This window comes from Melospiza melodia, chromosome 4, assembly GCF_035770615.1.
Source record: "Melospiza melodia melodia isolate bMelMel2 chromosome 4, bMelMel2.pri, whole genome shotgun sequence".
In the NCBI taxonomy this organism is placed as follows: domain Eukaryota; kingdom Metazoa; phylum Chordata; class Aves; order Passeriformes; family Passerellidae; genus Melospiza; species Melospiza melodia.
This window is the reverse complement of record NC_086197.1, coordinates 90,262,106-90,283,417: the sequence shown is the minus strand read 5'-3', so window position 1 is coordinate 90,283,417 and position 21,312 is coordinate 90,262,106. Positions and strand designations below refer to the sequence as shown.

At 36.1% G+C, this 21,312-nt stretch overlaps 1 protein-coding gene across 3 annotated transcripts in view; it reads right to left on the bottom strand.

Annotated features, from left to right (window-relative positions):
* The window catches only part of ATXN7L1 (ataxin 7 like 1), a 110,257-nt gene that overhangs the window by 64,720 nt on the left and 24,225 nt on the right, over positions 1-21,312 (bottom strand). For 2 of the 3 annotated variants that reach the window (XM_063155515.1, XM_063155514.1), the window contains exon 2: positions 10,474-10,578. The exons of the other annotated variant lie outside the window; for it this stretch is intronic. In XM_063155515.1, coding sequence (XP_063011585.1) covers positions 10,474-10,578 — 105 coding nt within the window. The remainder of the gene's footprint in view (positions 1-10,473; positions 10,579-21,312) is intronic. 3 annotated transcript variants of the gene reach the window in all.

Sequence of the window (21,312 nt, the reverse complement as noted above, 5' to 3'; positions counted from 1 at the left end):
GCACACAAGGATGCACTGGTCTCCCCAGTTCCTGCAGTGCTGTCTCCATCACATACAAACAATCTATCTGAAATATCTATAATCAATGTAGACGTTTACAGTCTTGTTGGCCAATTACTGGACAAGTGTCAGCTTGTACAGATGTATTCCTGCTTCAGTATTTTTGGGTAGAAGTGGCTCTGAAAACAGTCTCCTCCCTGTCAATCCTAACCAACTGAATTAAAAAGTGAAATTACCAATCTCAAATCCAAAATACAAAACTACACTTAATTAAAAAAAAATTATAAAAAACCAAACTTATCTCATTACCTAATTAGTAAAGCACAACATTGATGACATACTCATGAAAAGAACACCTTATAAAACAGAGGGAACAAACTGAAAGGATGTGTATCAAGTAATGACACATTAATGATTGCTTTAAATACATTTCTCACATGCAATGCTTGCTATTTTATATAAATATGCTATTAGTTATACTTCACTAGTTGTAGAGCAGATGCTAGGCACGATTTCACAGAAACAAGAAGTCTGCCCAAAAAAGCAACTGGATAAAGATGTTATTTCCCAGAGCACTAGTCAAAGAAAATGTTCCCACTTTACAGCATCACTAATCTCACAAACATAAATAGTAATGAGGCAAGTTTTCTAAATTTTATTTAGGCATCTTAACAATAGGTAGGTTTCAGTGCAGAAAGCTAAATCAAGTATTTGAAAATTGATCATAATGAAAATATGCACACATTAAAGCGAACCAATAGTCCATCATTATTTGTGCAACATTTTAAACATTTCTTTCTTACTGCATCATGAGTAATATAGTTTTTTAATCTTGCTAAATGAATACAAAAAAAAAGTATTATGTAAACAGAAGCCTACAGTGTGTCTAACCTACCTGCAGTAATAGAGCAAGGTCTAATTCAATATTTTACATTTTAATGTGACAATTATTACATTAATATCACCAGTTAAAGATAATAGTAACAAGCCATTAAGATAATTATATGAATCACTAAAGGGGTATGAAATGGGAAATACAAGGAGCTTCAGATATATTTGAAATTATGAGAACTTTAACTACAGTATTGTATGCCCACAAATAAAATGTTTTGAATAGATTTGACACTAGTCAGGTACCAAGAGGTTGTGTACTATTATTACAATGAAATAAACAGAACTCAATAGTTTCAAACATGGGGATGTGACAAACGTTTGCATACTAGATGAAAAAATAATATTAAAATTAGAAGAAATATTTTTAAAAAATAACAGGTACACAAAACCTAGGATAAATGTTACTACTGAAAACTGTGGGAAAAATAATTTGCAAGCCTTGTACTAGTGAGTTTATCACAGCTGAGATCTCCCTCTAACAAAAATATAAGTTTTTTTGAAACACTGAATAAAAAAATATGTCTTCATGAAAAGGCATTTAATGTAACTACTTCCAGCTTGACAAAAAAAATCAAGCTCTTGAAATACAGCCCAATATTTAATTTAATTGCTCTCCATTGCACACCTATGAACAGGACATAAGACTACCCTGTCATCTGCCTGCATGCCAATGGGATTTTTGTATTCCTCACTACACCCCAAGTGGCCTGTAGATGTTAGAAAGGCAACACAAACATTGCTGGAAATGTCTCAGGAGCAGCACTTCCAAACCCTAATAAACTGCCATTCCAGATTTCTGTCCACTCACCAGTGTCCACAAGAAGGCAGCTGTGGGGGCACAGCTGTATTCTGTATTCTGGGGCCATCCAGCTCCTCCCAGGCCTGCCCAGCTCTGAAGGAAAGCCTTGAACACCCAAGCCAAGCTGCAACTCCAGCCCCACCTGCCACCTCACTTGCAGGCTCAGCAACCACAACTCATGGCACACGAGATGTTCAGCTGCCAGAGAAGACACTACCCCAAAAAAGTGCTACTGCTTATGCAAGGGAAAGCCCAATAATTAATAGACATAAATCAAATTTATGAGCCAGCTTACAGAAAAAGTTAATACCAAGACAGTAAGAAATTACTAGACTTTTCTTTTTTTGCAAGAAAATGCTAAATGATAACACAGTAGAAATTACTACATTCAGAAAATTAAGTAAACCCAAAATATTCAGTCAACTACTAAAAACCATGGTCCATGGGGAGGGCTATCTGCAGACATGACTTCTACAGACTTGAAATGGAACTTACAATATTTGCTAGTAGCTAATTCAAATGTTAATTACCTTCTGTAAAGGAAACATTATTGTGTATGTGAAGTGAAACACTATTACCAAAAAAATCCTACACCCCACATTAAAAAAATCCACCATAGAGACTTCTTTGTCTAATCACAAGCAGGAAGTACAAAGAGATAACAAAGAGACAAGACTTGCTCTTAACACTTCTGTACTTCTGAATGCAGTGAAGAAGCAATGACTTCTTATCTGGGTATTTGGCAAATTCAGGTTCCACTTCAAATATTCTCTTTTTAGACTACACCACAATTTGATATAAGAATGAATTTGATCTTGCTTATCTTTTACTCACCAAAACAGTGACTTAAAAAAACTCTTAATTCTATTCTGGACTTTGTCTAGGAATAGGACCATAAATTCTTTATAAAATTATTTTAAAAAAGCATTCCTTCTCTAAGATGGAAAACATCCACCTTACTCAGTAAGACATGCTATGGAAGACTTCAAGCCAAATACTCCCAATTTTAATTTTGTCAGGTTTTTACAGATTATGACAGAAAATTTTCACTAACTTCTCTCCTCTCTCCCACTATCACAACCCCCATTCCTCCACCAATGAGGCAGCCAAAAGACTGATGCACTAAACACAGCTCTGTAAATAATAGTATGCAGGAGATTAAACTTAAGCCTAATGCTACAGTCAACCTTCAACAGCTGAGTTCTATTAATGGACACTCCTTAAATGAAATCCTTATTGGTTACTATTTAAAGCTACAACTCTATTAAAATCTTGACTGAAAGAAATTACATGTGATACATATTGCCCATCACTGCCATGACAACACCACCCAGTTCAAGTATGCATGCATCATTTACCACAATTTATCCAAACTAAAAAAAAACACAAAAGGGTTCACTAATCAAATACTATCAATGACTACACAATGTGAAAGAGATGAGTTAATATATAATGGTAGGGATTATGTGTAAACTAGGCTAGTAAGACTTCCAGTGCACTGAAAAGCCCAGTGCCATTATTATTCTTTCAATCTCCTTCCTATGTGGATTTAAGATCAGCATTGTAAAATTACAGCACAGTCAAGGCACTGTAAAGAACTTAACAGAAAACATCAAGGGAAAAGACAATTAACTGCTGTTTCACTTCAAAGCTTCAATTTCATGCACAGAAATATGGGAGGGTGTGTAGGTTAGTATGCTGAATAGCAACTGCATACATGTGTGGCATTCTGTTCACTGCTGAATGTTTTCTCCTGTTGAATACTGACTGCTCTCTAATGCACAGTCCTTTGAGATTCAACACTCCAAAGTGTTCCTGCTTCCTCATTCAAAGAATCTTTTGAATGAAGAGATTTTCAATTATTGACACATCCACCTAAGGCCAAATTATCTGTGGGAAGTTGTCAGCTTCCTACTTACACTACTCATTGACCTTCTAACTCTTCATGTATCATATCTATTTCTATACCTGAACTTATCTGTTTTAGGCTCTGTCACTGATGATGAATTAGTAACAAGAAAGAAAACAATTTGAGCAAAAGATGATAGTGGAAAATACAAAAAAAGGCAACCCTAGCCAATATTATGCTATTTGATTCTAAGGAAACAGGTTGGCAGGTCTGAACACAGCTCCACTTATAATCCACATGCTAGACAAAGTAAGGAAAGCACAACAAACTCCTGCAAGCCTTGAGCAGGTCTCAGCACCCTGCCAGGTGAAGACACATTATGTTGCTGTTGTTCTGAACATCAGATGCACATTTTTCAGTCCCATCACAGTCCCTCCCTTTGATCTGGGTGTTACTTTCTACATTCAGGTTCACTTTGTCTGATACATCTCTGCTGCAAAAAGCATGTGTTGTCTTGCTTTAGCCTGGGTTATCCTGGGTGTGCTTTCCTCTCTCAGGAGGTGGAAGGTGAGAGAATAGCTCCCAGGGGGTAAGGTTACTAAAGGCAAATCTCTTGCTTCCTGGACAAGTAAATACAGGGAAGAAAGGATTTTGTTGTCATTTTTCTTGAATGACACGGTCTTGTCAATGTATCTTTCAGTGAAATGATAAAAAAAGCCCAGGACTGTTTGGCAGTCCTGAATGAGCACACTAGCCAATACAGAAGTGACCAACACTCTCACACATGCCAGCAGCTGTGAGGGATTTTTCTTCATTTTATCATTTGAACCAAGTATTGATTGCCTTTTATGCAGCTAAGTGCTTTTCTGGCCAGACTCTATCAGCAGTTAGAATATAAACAAAGTAAGATTTTGTAACAGAATAAACAAAGCCAGAAATTTGCATTTTTGTACCTGTTCAGAGCCTCAAGAACTGCTGACAGTCTAGAATATGTCACTCCAAGAATATATAAGGAAAAATGAATTCAAAGAAGTGCTGGCTTAGTTTTGTCTCTTCAAGGGTAATACATGCTTGACCTGGATATGTATGTATTTAACTACTCCAGGAATGGTGCAGAAGATGGCTGGTGACCCCAGTTTCAGTGTCTGCTATTATGCTGGGTTTGGAAATCTTACAAGGACATGGACATGATAGACCCACATGTACCATTCCAGAAACTACAGCAGAGATTTTCATCACTGACAGAAGACAGAGGTTTTTGCTACTGGCTGTATTTTTGTCTTGAGAATAAGATTTCTGATAGAAAGACTGTAAAGCTACCAAAACTTTTTTTTGGAAACAAGGGGTTTCCAATTTAGAGCAATGGAAATTAGAGTGTCAGACAAAATCAGTGTATCCTAGGCAGTCACATAAATAAAAATATACATACAAGGTACATAAAACATTCAAATCCATCTTCCTTCTGTTCCTACCCCTACCAAAGGAAAAAACTGAATCCTGTCAGTCTAGCTGCTGCTGTTTCCAGTTTTAAAAAGAAGCCATAGGGATGAGACCAATTTTTATTACTTTAATTCTTTTATGCAGTGAAACCTAAACATGTGACAAGCAGAAAGTTATTTAATCAATAATGATATCATAGAACAAGTTTTGACAAGGCTATGAATAAAAAAAAATCATAGTAACAGGAAAATAACTCAAAATGTCATTGTCCTTTAAGGGCACAAAAGCATCTCTGATAAAAGGTCAAATGCAGGGGATAAAGTATTAACAATTACAAATCCCCAAACAGTTGTATTTAATAAAAAACAAGATACTGAATAATTGAAAATATACAAACAGAATAATCTGTCAAATGTGACACTCACACCTGGATCAAAATCCCTATGCAAGAAAGGTGCCAACTAGTAATGCTCAAGCTAGTGTTAAAAAAGCCAATCATTCTTATTAATAGTTCAAGTTCAGCCTTCTAGTCTTTAATCACAGTTCATTAAATTGTAGTGCACTACAGGCACAATGTAAAATAGCTACTCTGAGTAATTCAAAATACATAACCTCTCTCAGGAAAATAATTATGACATGGAAGGCAAAATAATTTATTTATATTCTTCAGTGCTCCATTACTTTTTAGTTTGCTTTTCTTTTAAATGACACTTACACAGCCAAATAGAAGGATAAGAAGGAAATATCCCTTTGCAACTTTCATGAGGACATGAAAATACCAACCCAAGGATATATAACTCAGAAGCAATGAAAACAAAGTGTAGGTTTTTTATTTTTGTTTAAGGAATAGGAATTTCTACTCCTTAATTGAAACCTGTTAAAAGAACCTTATAGGCAGGCAGGATAGATATCAACGAGCCTCCAGTAAAGAAATCAGCAAAAAACAAGAAGTCATTTCTCTTTGATGAAGCAAAATTGGTTTCCTCTGTATGCTACAACTTCATCAAATGGGGATCTTAACTATTCAATTCATTAAGAGACCATCCACAGCTTTGGAAACTGTTCCAGAGCACGTGTGGAAGTTCTCTTTGATGGTTATACTGCTGCTGTTGTTTAACCAAACTGCATTTTTAGCTTGGCTAATTCACCTCCTCCCCCATCTCATCCCCCCAACTTTTTATTTTTTTTAACACTTTCCCATCATTAATTAGTTTCCTCACAGTAAAAGTCAAGATGTCTTGACAAGCTCTCTCAAAGTACACTGCTTGATCCTCACTGTGCCAGAGCCACATTTTATGAGAGGTTTTCCTTTTAACTGGGAAAGACCAAAGTTAACAAGACTGTTAATGGACAAAACATAAAAATAACAACCAGAACTGTATCTGATGCTCTTAAGTCTAGCAAAGGACAATGCAATATAAGAACATGAAGCTTTAACCTTTCTGTTGCCAAAGAAAAATGAAAATGTCTCCTGGGAAATGCTACAGGGTGCCATCTTCACCAGCATTTAACAATGACACAGAACTGGAGTTAGCAGAAGTCAAAGGGACAGAGTTAAGCATACATTGCCAGCTTAAAAGTCTCCTAGAAAACAGATGGACAAAAAACCCTAAACAAACAGCAACAACATTATCATACTTCAGGACTGTACTATGGCACAATATTTTGATATACCAAGAAGTGATCTTCATTGAAGTTGGCATTTGAGAACAAATTAAAATTTTCTGAAAATCAAAATTACAATTCCTTACATGCCACGTACACTTAGGAATGCTACAAGCTGCATATCCAGACTGACTTTTTATTTCAAAGTACTTTGTGGAGGAATAAACACAACTATATGTTCATACATTAAAAAAAAAGTAAATCCAAGATACTGTAAATCCAAACACTGTGGCACTACAAGAAGTTACTCAAAAGAAATAGTTTCAGAAGAAAGCACCACAATTTCTACTCTGTTGGTGATGACATTATGATAAACTATTTTATAAGTGCACAGTAACACCAAACAACCTCAAGAACTTATTTGACTTACATGGTTTATCCAGCAGCCTATAACAGCAAGTCTCTTCCAGGTAGGCTTACATCATATATAAATGAATAGTTTAATACTTACAAATGTACAAATGGATATGCTTATCCTGCAGATGCAAGGATGTGAAATTGCTCTTAAAAACACCTCAGTATTTATCTGACTTATGGGCTGGAACAGATCTGTTACTTTGCAACACCAAGCTCTGTGTTGTGTTCACTACATACACTCTCAAGCCCAGCAATCTAATTAGCCAGATCTCTTCTCTTACCTTCCTGATTTCTACTGCCTAAGGTTCTGTGATGCACTGCCTGCCATTAAAGTAGCTTGAACCACAACCAGATTTTTCTTTTTTTCTTCGCGATATTCCAGGAATCAAGCCCTTAAAACAACATCTGCCTCTATAATATTCACAGCCTCACAGAGCCATCAACAAGGATGGCTGCCACATGTCTGAAATCAGAGGCAAATGAAACAGTGGGTCTTCTTACACAGATGCCAGCAAGGGCTCAAGAGAAGTGTTACAAAAACCTCTGCTAAACTAAAGCATTCCAGTGCTGCTCTGAAGCCAAGACCTTCAAGTTACAATGCAGGGAACCTGGAAACATAAAACATGTGCCTGGCATGGACCTCATTTCTTACTGAGAGGATATGGATTGGATCTTACCAGGGATATTAGCAACAAACCACACTTTGTGGGAGATTCTGGGATAGATCTCTACAAGCCCTTGTCAACAGCAATAAAGACTCCCCATGACACAACCTCCAAGAGCCAAAAAACCAGTGGTGCCTTCTAATGCTTCCTCCTTCCATTGTCTGTACTACAGCTTTGAAGCAGCAATTCAATACCTGTGGAATAATGCATTTTGTGGTAAATATGATAGTCTAAAACACCTCAAAGTCTACTGACAGACATGCCTGGCATCACTGAATTTAAAAGCACTCTGCTGCATCCTCTAATTAAAGAAAGTCTGATCCACAAAAATGAATGTGTCTGAAGGTGATAAAACTCGAAATAGAACAGAAAATTAAATATTCCTGCTTCACAGAAGAGCTCTGTGCAGCCAGAATCAACGTCTCAAATGAGGCCTTGTCCAGGCCTTTCTCAATGGACTACTGGAATCATAACACATCCAGCAAAAAATTATCCAACCACAAGCAGTTAATGGTTAATGTGTTTTTTATCAGGAGATTTCTATAATTTCCTAACCAGACAATGCAACTACAGATCAATTAATAATATCTCTGTATAGGCCTTTAAATCTTACTCATTTCTAATGAAAATGATAAATTAGTAGATACATTTCACATATATAATATGGAATATTTTTAACAGAATAATTTTTTAAAAATAAATTATTAGGTATTTTGCAAAAATTCACGAGACTTTGAAGAGACATATCTTCTAAAACTTCTTTTTATTTTATTACATTGCCTTTACTGTTTCTTCTTTAAAAAAAATGATTTATTTATCTATTTAAAGCCTTTTCACAGGCCTTAAAGTAATATTCCTGTATACCTTTCCTGAAACAAATCTGACTAGATTAAATACAATCTTCCAGACCTCTGGTCAATTATTTTCAGTATTCTCTGGGGATTTGTTAACAGTTTATTTTCCAAGTCTTTTTTGACCTTAGGCTCCTAAATCAAGCAATTCATAACTTAACATTCAATCACCCAGTGTAAAAGAATTGCTAGAATGAAGATGAAGGGAATAGTAAGCAAAGTGGAATAATGGAGACAAGCAGACAGTAACTCATGGGATCTTTGTAGTTTACATGCATTACTCTAACACTGATGGCAATTACTTACAAAGAGCTCAAAAATCCCTTCTAACACAGAGGAATTTACTCCCATCTAGCAGGAGCATTATTCTATGTGCCTACTACTTGAACACAGGACCAGCTCTCACACTGCTCACCAAACCAGGTTAATGGCCAGGAAAGAGCTCAGCTCTGGAAGGGCACAGCAAGGCCTCCCACAGCTCCTTCTGTCCTGAAGCACATTCTATCCATGCACAAGTTCCATGTTTATGTGCCCACAGCCACATGCAGAGAAGCTTTTCTGTTACTGAAACAATCATAAGATACCTGAAGCTAGCAGAGAGGAACCATACAAGACTGAGGGCAATAAACACATTGTGAAAAAAAATAGCACGATGGCTTGTTAATACACTAAAATCAACACTTGCCCCCACCATTAAATTAATAAGCTTTTTTTTCACCCTAGAAAATACTTCTAGCCCTTTTTTCATTCGCTGGATAGAAAGCTGCATTTCACTATAACCATTTTTTCACTGTTATTTCAATCTAGGTCAAAGCTGGTGGCAAGTCCTAAACCTGCCTCCCAAGGTGAAAGCAGTTACTCCTGGTTTGTTGTTAGCAGTCTATCCATACAAACACAACCCAGTATTTAGGTAATAGTCTTTAAAAGTAAATAAACTATTTTCTGTCCATCCCACTTACTTTTTTCCATTACTGAGTTGCTTTGTTGACAAAAAGACTAAAAGAGGTACAGGATTTGTGAAGCTTACTTGTATTTAGACAAGTAAAATCCAGCTGAGCTATTTCTTTTCCTTCATGTATTTAATTGATTCCATCCTCATAGTAGCTGCCTTTCATTATTATGCAACCACCTTCAAATTATTTTGATTAAACTAAATTTTATTAAACCTTATACAAAGCTAGTCCAGTCACCCTTTGCACACCTTAAAAAAATAAAACAACAAAAAAAATCACCACAGAAACAAATCACTGGACAAACAACAAATAAACCACTAGATAAGTAATAAATAAACCAGACCTTGGGATCAAGTTTTTCAAAAATAAATTAGTTTGTTAATCAATACTAAAAAATTCTAACTGAAGTAATTCTGCTTTCAAATAGTCAACATAAAAATCATCACCTTGTTGTCATGCTAACTGAGAAATTAATATATGCATGTGCTTCTCAAGACTCTCTAGAAAAATGTTTATTTAAGAAATGAGCTTCAAAATGCTAATTTTGTACAAAATTTAAACCTTTGGATAAATATAAAAATATACCCTATATATAGATACACATTAATCCCATCAGAAAACAATCCATAACATCCAACTTCTAATTGATGTAGATCAGTATCATAGATCTCAATCTGCAGCTTTGATAAAAGACAATCCAATGTTAGGTCATAATGGTTTTAGCCTAGCTAGTCTCTAGCTAACAGGATTTATTTGTTGTAACATGTTAATTTAGTGTAACAAGTTCAACGTGAAAAGCTCAGCTTCCAGAACAGCTAATTCAACTTCCTCTACAGGAAATATGCTTATTTGAAGGCATTGCTGGTATTTTCTGTGGAAAGAACACAAGATAACCACAAAAGTCTATTTGCAATGCCTCTGTTATGATTGTTGCAATGATTCTTACGAGAGCCATACACCAGTTTGGCACTGTAATTCAGGAAAGAAAACATTCACTTACCGCAGTGTGACTGGAAAACCTGTGGCTTGACTACCTGATTGCAGATATTGCACACTACAAGATAGAAATCATCATGAGCTGGATAATGGCCAAATAAGTGCATATCTGTGGGAAAGTTAAAAATATATACAAGAATTAGAAGTTATGCTTTAAATATCTATTAAGAAAAAAAAAGTTGAAAATACTGTAGGGCCATTACTGTTATATTAATTTACACAAAGCAAATGTATACATTGCTCCATAAGAGCTTCTTACTGTGTTAAAGAGATTTTTTTCCCTCTTTTGGGTTTCAAGGTCCTGTACTAATGCTGTGTCTCATCCCTCAGTCTGAGTCAGAACACAGACTGCAACACCTTTTCTTAACACTTACTGCCAAGAAGTGGAATAAGCATTTCTGTACTGGTCAAATGTTAAAACAATAAAGGAATAAATTTTTTAAAATCTCTGCCTAAAGATCCTTACAGAAAACATGCTGCATAGGTTATGTTCTGTGTTACAATATTCTAAGCTTGACTATAAGTTGCTTGAGAAAAGCTTCTGCTTAAAAGCTGGTTATAGTAACCAAGGTCAAGGATCCTACAGCTTCAAATACAGCCAGGAATGCCATGCCATATGAAATTTCTGGTTCTGTGCAAATCCCCTTCCCTAGTTCTGACACCCTGCTGTTTGCCCCCAACAAATACTGTGGGAAGAGACAAAGTTGGTTAATAAGGTATTTCTTGGTGATGGTATGAGGAATTTAATGAAATCCAGACAGGTACAGTCAGATGATGACAGGCACTTGTCCCTCTCAGATGAAACACATAATGCAATACATGCATTCTTAAGCCATTACAAACAGAGTAAAATGGGCTTAAATTACTAACTGAAGTCCTCAGAACTCTAACATTACAAGTGAGGTAACCTGTTCTACTCTTCATTGGTATACCTTAAGAACAAGTACACACACTCATCCACCACAGCTTGGAGGACAGAAACTCGAGTCACTTTTATGCATTTCAGTGGGATCATGTCACCATACCCAGTGTTGCTAACGAATGTGCTGCTGCACTGGTAACCCCATGCCAAGTAGTGGCCCCACAGATCACACTACCTCTCACATTATAAAAATAAAAATGTAAATTTTGGTGTTACTCAGAAGCATCTGAAATCTGTTACAGAACTTACAAATGGAGGAAAATCAAGAGAACAAACATGTAAAACAGCAGCTGTGATTGATAAACATCAACAATTAAATTCTACTTCTCCAATAAGTCACGTACTTCTAAAAAATAGTGATTTATTTCAAAAGCTGACTCAAGCAAGGACCTTAGTTCACTAGTTCTTTACTAAAGCAATTATTTTGGCCCTAGAACTACTTTCATAAATAATTTTGCCCTGGCCTCTGGCATTGTAGGTAACATCACTGTTTATGATAGCAGTGCTTGGCATGATGAAGTGCCAAATGTCTTCAGCTCCCAAAAAGCCCAGAGGAAGGGGGCATCACTCTCATGGTAATACAGGCAGTACCACAGGCAGATCCAAAGAGGCTCATTCAAGAATTCTTGGGCACAAACCAGCCCCAACCTACAGGTATTTCATAGTATGATATGATGTGCATTGCTCCTTTATCCACTGAAAACCAAAACCCTTTCTTTCTCTAACTGCTTGTACCAGGCTATGAAATCAATTGTAAGGTTAACCAGACATGACAACTTTTCAGCCTAAATTTAAAAGAATGCTGGTGGTGAGGTATTCTGGTGAAGCCAAAGTTAGGTTCAATCAAATCTTCCTTACTGGTAAAACAGATAAAGAAACCCCTAAGCGGGCACTAAAACAGGCCTTTTAATTCTATTTATTGTTTTAATATGATAATTCAGTGACCATAAAAATTATTTCAAAATGGCAGTTTTTAGCTGGATAGTTTTAATCACAACCTACAGATTTCCAATAACAGCACTGTAAATTCCACAGAAAGGAGTATTTCTTCTGGATATGATTTGACACAAAGTCTCAGCTCAAAAACATATATTAATTACAGTTATGAACTATTTTTTAAATGGTTAAAACATTTAAAAATTATTTTTCTGTTGTTTGAAAGGTACAGTGACAATCTTCTAACAAAAACCTACAGACTTTGCCCTCCACAAACAGAAAAGTTACAATTGTTTTCCAGTTTAAATTCCTTAAGTTCATTTAACCTTCACATGTGTGTATCCTAGCCTTTAAAACATGTCCAGCTTAGAGGTGCCTAAAGCTTGGCTGGGTCTGAGTCTGAGTTTTTATGATTTCTGGCTGCAGGGAGTAACTTATAAAAAACATGAGGTATTAATATTGGCAAAAACCACTCAAGGACATAGGTGGGAAAAGGAAGCAGATTAGTTCACAGGATCACAAAACCATCTATCTTTTCATCAGGCACTGCCAAGGAGCCAGAGCAATGAAGAAAAAGGCCTGTGAGCCTGCTCCACTACCCTGGCAAACACCACTGCACCTAACAGCTGAATTGCACCATTCCAGGTTTTGGATTTTTTCATACTCCATATGGGTTAATATACAAAGAAACTGCACAGACATGTAGGAAAAGAAACCAAAATGCTGCTGTGAGATGCATAGCATCAAAAGGATGCACAGAAGCAGAGTAAGTGACATCCTGAAGCAGCATTTTGGAAGTTTTTTCATTTTGCAGGTGCCTAGAAGTAGTCCATTGCAAATTTGAGTCTTTTGTATGGAGTTATCAGCTCCCTCAAAAGTGGACTCAAAAGTCCACTTAAAATAATTCAAGAATCTTGAAGACACAAGACTGCAGGTTGAAAATAAGAATCACAGCATACAAATATACTGTTATTATTGAATCACAATAGATAAAGAAACTTAAATTAAACACCATCTTTCAGGCTTTTAAGATTCCTCAAAACTCTTGCTATGCCGGAGTTTTTAAGAAAAAAAAATTCTTTAAGTTCAAGCACTACCTCTCTTAGTTTATTCATGTTTCCAGATTGGCACAAATCTATTTTCATGATTAAATTCGTGATTTGTAATGATATAAATTACTTTCCAATTGAAATTGCACAACATATTAATATTGTCTCACTACAAAGTCCAACTGGGGATACACTTTATTAGGTGCAATAATACTACAAATACAATCCAGACCAGAGAATAAAGCAAGAAACATTTGAAATTTAAAATAAAGCAGAAAAGATTAACAGCTATATATCTTTTCATACAAGTTTTTCTATTTTTAATAAGAACAGTTCAATGTTACCATGTCCTACTCAAAATAACCAAGACTGAAAGATTATTTTAGACACTGGTATCTTTCTTAGATCAGATTGCAGTCATTTGACAATTTAGACCTTCCGTGTGCAACAAAAAAAGACAATGGCCTCTCCAAACAAAATACTGTCTTCTAAAGGCAATAATCACATCTCCCTGCCTGCTTAGTCAGAAAAAAATCATGATAAGCTTTTCAGAAAAGATTACTTTTGGGGAAGAAAACATGTCTCTAAAGTCAGCTCAGCAAAGACTTTTTCATGGGAAGAGGCAAGACCACTGAAAAAGACAAATAATTATTGAATAAGATGATAGACTATCAAATGCTACTGAAATAATTATCAGGGTACAAAAAGAATAAGGAAGGACAGAAAAGCAAATGTGAACAGTATTTATTTTCTACCAAAAACCGCCTTCCCTCTAAAAGTGAAAAAAGTGACCACAGCATGCATGACTCACCACACACTGGCCCAGCCCTCCCACAAGGTAAAAGCACTCCCTAGCCCCCATCACAGTCACCTCATTCTACTGGAAGACACTTCCAGCACATTCAAAGTAGACTCTTGATGGCAAAAAGAAGTGATAACTTATTTTTCAGTAAGGGCCATCCACACATACCTCACTCCTTGCAGTGCTGAACTGTCATCCCCTCACAATGAACCACAGCTGTCACAGCCGTGCCTCTTGATACTATAGTGACAAAAGCCTGCTTGAAATGAGCTACTGAGCTAACAGCATGCAAAAAGGCCCATATCATGGGAAAGATATTCTATATAGGTGGAAATCTGAGACAGTGAATGCTGCCTGTTCAAAATTACTTTCATAGATCAAAATGTTAAATTATTACTTTGTGTATACTTTGCTATAGCACTTGAAAAATGAATACAACTATTGCCTGTAGGTGTTATATTACTAACATTTGCAAATAAAAAAGACAGCTGCAGCCATATGACATAGTTTTGTAAGACATCAATTTGGTGAAATGTGCATTAAGAACACAAATATCATAGAAAAAATAGAAAATGTTGCTTCTGCAAATTGTGGCACAAACACAAAAATGCAGGTGTCAGATAAGACTTTTTATCTTCTCCAATAACACACAGAAAGGAATTATTTTTAGTAACAATCCAAGGCAGATGACTTACATGAAGTTCCTTCTCTATTATTATATAATTCATAATCATTTACATCCCACTGTATAATAAAACACAAGCTAGAAATAATCTAAAACATTCTTCCATTGCAGAATTAAGGTTGTCAAACAGTAAGACCTCACAGTATTGCGTGGGAAATCAAATTTTAATGATGATCTTTTGCTATAAATTATACACACTCTAAACGTTCACTAATATATCAGTTGCTCCACTAAATATACCTACAAAGACTGCTCTTAAAAATATTAGTGATGTTTATGTGCCAAGAGAGAAAAGGGGAGTGAGGAGGGGAAGGGAAAGACTATTCAAGACACACTGCACACTGGTTTAAAATTAAAGAGAAAAGCTAAAAAAAATTAGCAATGGCAAAAATGGCAATGGACAAAACCAAAATATATGTGATTCTTCCAGCTCCTGGAGCTACACATTTTTAAACTCTATGTCCAGAATTGTGCCCAGTATTTCCCTCTTCTTCCACAGAAGCAACAAATCTGTACATCATTCAAGAACTGGAGTAAAGTACAAAATCTTTCAGTGCAGTAGATTACTTCTACATTTGAGATTGCTTAAAAAACTAAGTAATTTGAATGGTGAATTGAAACTTGAAACTGCAACAATAAAAAGACAATCTTCAGGGCATTATTCAGACAGCAGTTAAACACACTTGCATAGACAGGTTGGTCTTATCATAGAAATAAATGTCACACTCTTTCCATTTAACATGAGCTTATTCTCCCCCGAGTGCAGTTTTCCTTTCTTACACGAAAACCAGTAAGTCACTTCAGTAATTAGTTCGCCAGAATAAATTGCATTTTACCCCTGAAAATGTCAGTCACAGTTGCAAATTAATCACAGAATGATTTAGACTGAAAGAGATCGTTGGATGTCATTTACTCCAAAATCCTGCTGAAATAGTGGCTAACTTCAGGGTCAGAACCACAAAGTAATGCTCAAGATCATTTTCTAATGGAAAAATGCAGGTCATGGAAGTAATCATGAAGTTGAGGACAAAATAAAATTAAAATATACATAACAGAATTAACACAGGACCAAACACAACTGTCAGAAGTCCTGACTGATGCCCTTCAGGTGCTAATACAAGGAACTTAAGTTTCTGCATGCTAAAAAGTCAAGTGAGAAAGAAAATCAATGACAAAGAAAACAGAAATACTGGCCTTCTCAAGAGCAGCAATAATAAATGAAACATGATCATCATTAAGGAAAAAAAAATAGGTAAAAAGCAGCAAATAGACTTAGGTGTCAGTGTGGTAAAGAGTCAGGGTCATGACACCTTTTAACCAGCCCAGTCTGGCTGAATGGCATGCTGCCTCCCAGGTTACAGCAATCATGAGGACAGTGGCAGTCCTAAAGAATGCTGGCAATAGTTCATTAATTATAGGGTAAACAACAAATACCAGCCCCAGTGACGCAGAAAGACTTTGTACTCCGCGGCCTTATCGAGGCGTTATGAAATGGCACCCAAGATGGAAATGTGCCTTCTATTCCCAAAGAGCCATAATAAAAGAAAAAACAAAAGTTCATAATTGGGAACCAGTGATCTAAAGAAATACTGTGGATTAACCATATCTGCATATCTTTTGTAACAATCTTGTTTGGAAGGGATTATAAAGTACGCTATGCAACACTGACATTACTGTTTTGCATAAGACACTACATACCAATAAAGAGAAGAATGAAATAAGCACTGGAAGATGTGACAATGTTGTTTTTCCGTAATTCTGAAGGCTTTTTTGTCATTTATGTAGGCTATTTGCCATCCCAGTTTAAGGTAATTTGGCATTAGAGGACCAGAATTGTCTGGGCTAGCAGATCAACATATCACAAGAATACTGGAAAACACAAAACTCACACATCAAAAAGTATGCTGCATACCTGTGACACCAAAAAATCTCAGTTTTTCATGTCAGTTTAGCAGAGTGAGGACAATAAAACCAATGTTTGTAATTGAAATGGACATCACTCAATTACAAAGTATCTAGTTTTCAGTAAGGTAAATGTAATTGTATAAGAACATGAGGCAACTGTAACAACTCCAGTAACAGCTACAAAATCATTACCTGTTCTTACATTTTTCCTTAATTATTAGATTGTACTTAAGGGAAATTATCTAAAGGAGTTTCTTCCTCAGGAACCTGAATTTTGAACTGGCTTCTATTTTACATACAACATATTTCAGGAATTATAGCAACTACTTATGTAGTTTGTATTATAAAACTGTACAGTCAATACCCAGAAGAAAATCCTGCTACATTGTAAAACAGGATACCAGTTAAACATCTTAAGATCCAAAGACACAAACAAATGAAAAAAAAAAAAACAAAGAAAAATCCCAAAACAAAATCAAATTTTCCACAAATCAGTTACCAAATATCCCTCAAAAATCTAGGTGAGCAAAACACAAGGAAGAAAAGACTTTTAATGTGTTCAAAAGCAAGCTAGAAGAGTAATGTAAATGTAAATAGTATTTTCAAACAACAGGTTTACATTTAGATCTGGCTTTTGGGATTTAAGGAGATGTGTGCCACCAAATATCTCTATTTTCCCAACCAGATACATTTAGTCTAATTAAAGATATCACCTCCAGCTACAAATTTCATCTTGCTTATGTCTGGAAATCTTCAGGACAGCAATAGTATTATCAAATGACAGCAAAAATTAAATTACTGACAGCAAGGAGAAAAGACACATTATTTAAGGATCCAGACCATGTACTCCATATCCAGAAGAAGAAGTGACATTCCATCTATGTAACATACAGCATAACTGTCCCCAGACTCCTGAGTATGGAAAGCATGGCAAAGAGCTGATTAGAGATTTGTAACCCTGCAGATACAGTGGATTTCTCTTAGATCTCACATATATCACTACCAAAAACCTCTGAGTGAGCATGGCTGCACACAGGTGTGCATACAAGGGATAGGGAATGTGCAGGAAAAGCATCAATCTCTACATTTGAATTCTGATTTCTTAACATCCCACGGGCAGACATAAGGGAGGAAAGGCTGGAAATAATCTTCATTTCTCTCATAATTCAAAATGAACCTCATGCACCCTGACTAGGCAGTCTCCACAAACCACCACAGAGCAACAGAACAATTCTTTCCTTCTCAAATATGTATCAAGAGAAGTCTCACTGCAAATGAGACTTGTCATCACACGCAGTACCCTTCATGGATGATGGCACTAAATTTCAGCTCAGACTGATGGATAACCCTCTGGAATCAGACATTTGACCTTCAGCAACAGTTAGAGGGTTGTGCCACATCCATACTTTCTGCAGCAGGTGGACTCTGACAACTTCTATGCTGGGAAAACACACCCTGACACAGGAAGAGATGTCATCTGCAAATTAACTACAGTAACTCACAGAAATATACAGTGCTTCAGCTTCTGATTTTTCTGCATGAAAATGATTAAGCTTTCTGATACATAGCCAAAGAAACTAAACAGGTTTGGAAACACCATGAACATACTGGTCCTGCAGAAGCAGTAAGATGAAGCTCTGGAGATACCAAATGCTGCTTGACAAAGAATCAAAGTAATTTAACAACCCATCTGTAAACTTCACAACAGTACCTTTGTTCTTTAGAGTGAGTCAGAGTGAAAAAAAAAAATAAAGTGGTTTTTCCTTATTTTCCCCCATTTTTCTCATAGCTTCAATGATCCTATGTTAAGTGAACAAATATTAGTGAACTAAAAAATATATTTGAAAGAAAAAGAACTTCTTTGACATTTACTGACATTTTCTTTTGGTATTTTTTTAAGGAAATATTGAATATATCATATTAGGGACTACTAATAGTCATATTAGGGATTACTGAATTTGGAGCAAAAAGAAATGTTTTAAATCCAATTAGTTTGCAATACTTTTACTAATTCCAACATTTGGAGTGCTAGTAATGAAATACTACAAGGACAGCAGGTTTTATTCTTTCATTTTCTTCAACACACACTAAGAAAAAGTTATCTTTGCAGTAAAATAGTCCTAAGGAGAAAAATCCCATGGCCACAAAAACCCCTTCATTCCTATTTCTTCTGTGCAGACTGCCATGAAGCAGACTTTAATCCTCCAACTGGTGTTTCCTTCATAAACACTCAGCAAGACACAACTGGCACTCACACCCTCGCCTGCAAAGCTGCATTATCTTCTGCACAAGAGTGACTCTGGTTTAAGGCAGTACAACTGGACTGAAGGAGAGAGCTGGCTTAATTCCTGGCTCCCAAACAACATTCTTGCATGACCCTGATTAGATTTTTCTGTGCCTCAGTATCCCATCTCTAAAATCAGGATAATATGCTCTTTGTCTGCCCTGCCTGTTTAGATTGCAGCCTTTCAGTATTCTCTTACTATTTGTGCATACACTGGGACCACAATGGGGCCCTTCATTTTGGCTGGGACCTCACTATGACAATAGAACAAGCAACTAATAAGATAACTTGCAGAGTGTGTTACAAGCACTGTGTGACAATCTTGACAGAAATTCTGGTTTTTTGACTAAGGACATAAGTTATTAAAGATTAAAGAAAGCCTTATAAAAATGAATTTTTCACACCTTTCTAGGCCACCTCTTTAGTAACATTATTATTATTATTGAAAATAAAATAGCATTTTCAGAAAAATATCTGTCAGAAAATGACCAATTTTTATAGTAGGGAAAACAAAGAGTAAACGAGCAAATAAATACTGAGAAAAATAGAATATTTTATTGCACCTATGCAATTTTAGAAAATGCCAAGTATTTAATTGATCTTCACTGCTCCCTACAACAAGAGCTGAGGACAAGAATATGTTTTAATTTAACTCTCTTCTCACCCAAGACAGAAAGTGTCTACTCATTTTTAATCAACAGTTGGATTTTAAATGGAAATTTATTGTCTAAACATACTGTCTAAAAGGACACAAATAATTCTTATGCCAACTCTCTGAGCTTTTTCTGTATTGCCTCCTACACCTGTAACAGCACCTCTTTTCAGGAATATTGCCTCTCATGTAACTCAACTCCCTGAAGAAAGTTACTTTCAGATAGACTTTCAATAACATCATCTTTTTCCTTCACACAGTTTCAAATGAAATAGATTTAGTTCTCTTTCTTGTAGGCATACAGATCAAGCTACTGCTTAAAGTGTTCAGCTGTGGGGTTTTTTCAGTTAGAGGACTTCATGCCAAGGAAAGATACACAAGAAAAAATATTAATGAATAACAGGAGGTGGAAAGATGAATGAGAAACTTCCTAACCAAAATTCAAACATACAAAATATCTACCCCAAGGCCACTTAGATAAAACTGCAAAAAAAATCCTACAAATTGAAGAGCAGCCTATAGTTCCACTATCACACAACTGCAGACAACAGCTCTCATTCTAAGAATTCTGGTCTCAAGGGAATAATTATCTCTGCAAGTGCAGAGATAATCACTCAAATCAGACTTGCACTGTCTGAAAAAGCATATACACATCAGCTCTTGCACTGAGATTTATACAGTACACTTTCATGCACACCACAAACATCTCCCAGGATAGGAATACGCTCCTGCTGGTTCCACATGTTGCCTACAGACAAACAAGTCAGGCAGTGCAGCACTCAGTGCTGGCACAGCAGTCTCATCCTTACTGCAGGAGGTAAAAGCTTTGCTGGACTAACAGAGTCCACAACGAGAGCCTGCTGCACACCTCAGGGAGTGCTCTTACCTCTGAACATGGTCATGAAGGGCTCAGGTCAACACGAGTCTGTATGCCACTAAAGTGTCCATCAAATCTTCAGTATGAACATATTAAAGTTTATATATATACACACTGTATTCAGAGGTATTCTGTTCCCTCCACCTCCTTCCTTCCTCCAGAAGTGCTACTACCACTTTCTCCAAGGAACAGGATCAACCACAATTTAAAGCCACAAAAATAAAGCTTTGCAGTTAAAGTGACCACCCTATAAAGGAGCAAACTCTACTAGCAAGACAAGATCATGAAATCTGCTGCCATTAAATGACAGTAAAAACAAATTTTTTGTTCCTACATCAAGCAAAAAAAGAGGCCAGACACCATGGCCTTTATCAACTAAAGAATGAGCAGAAGAAACTCTACATGTTTTCCTCCGAAATATCAAGATATTTCAGTTCTGAAGACATCAAAAAAAATTTACAGGGCAAGTCTAAAATAACCTGCCTATCTAGTAGTACTGAAGAAGCAAAATAAAGAAATAAAAAGCAATAACAAACTTACTACTTGTATCTGTCACCAACTTGTTATGTTGCACAGTACCTACTCCTGAGACAAATCATTGGTTTAATATTGTCACTCAAAGGCATACATGCTAATATAATAGAAGCTATTAGTGGGGGCTCTTTCCTTTTAATGAAAGAAAGAAGCAGTTTATTAGCTCAATCACATTATTGTTGTGTTTCAATTTCTGC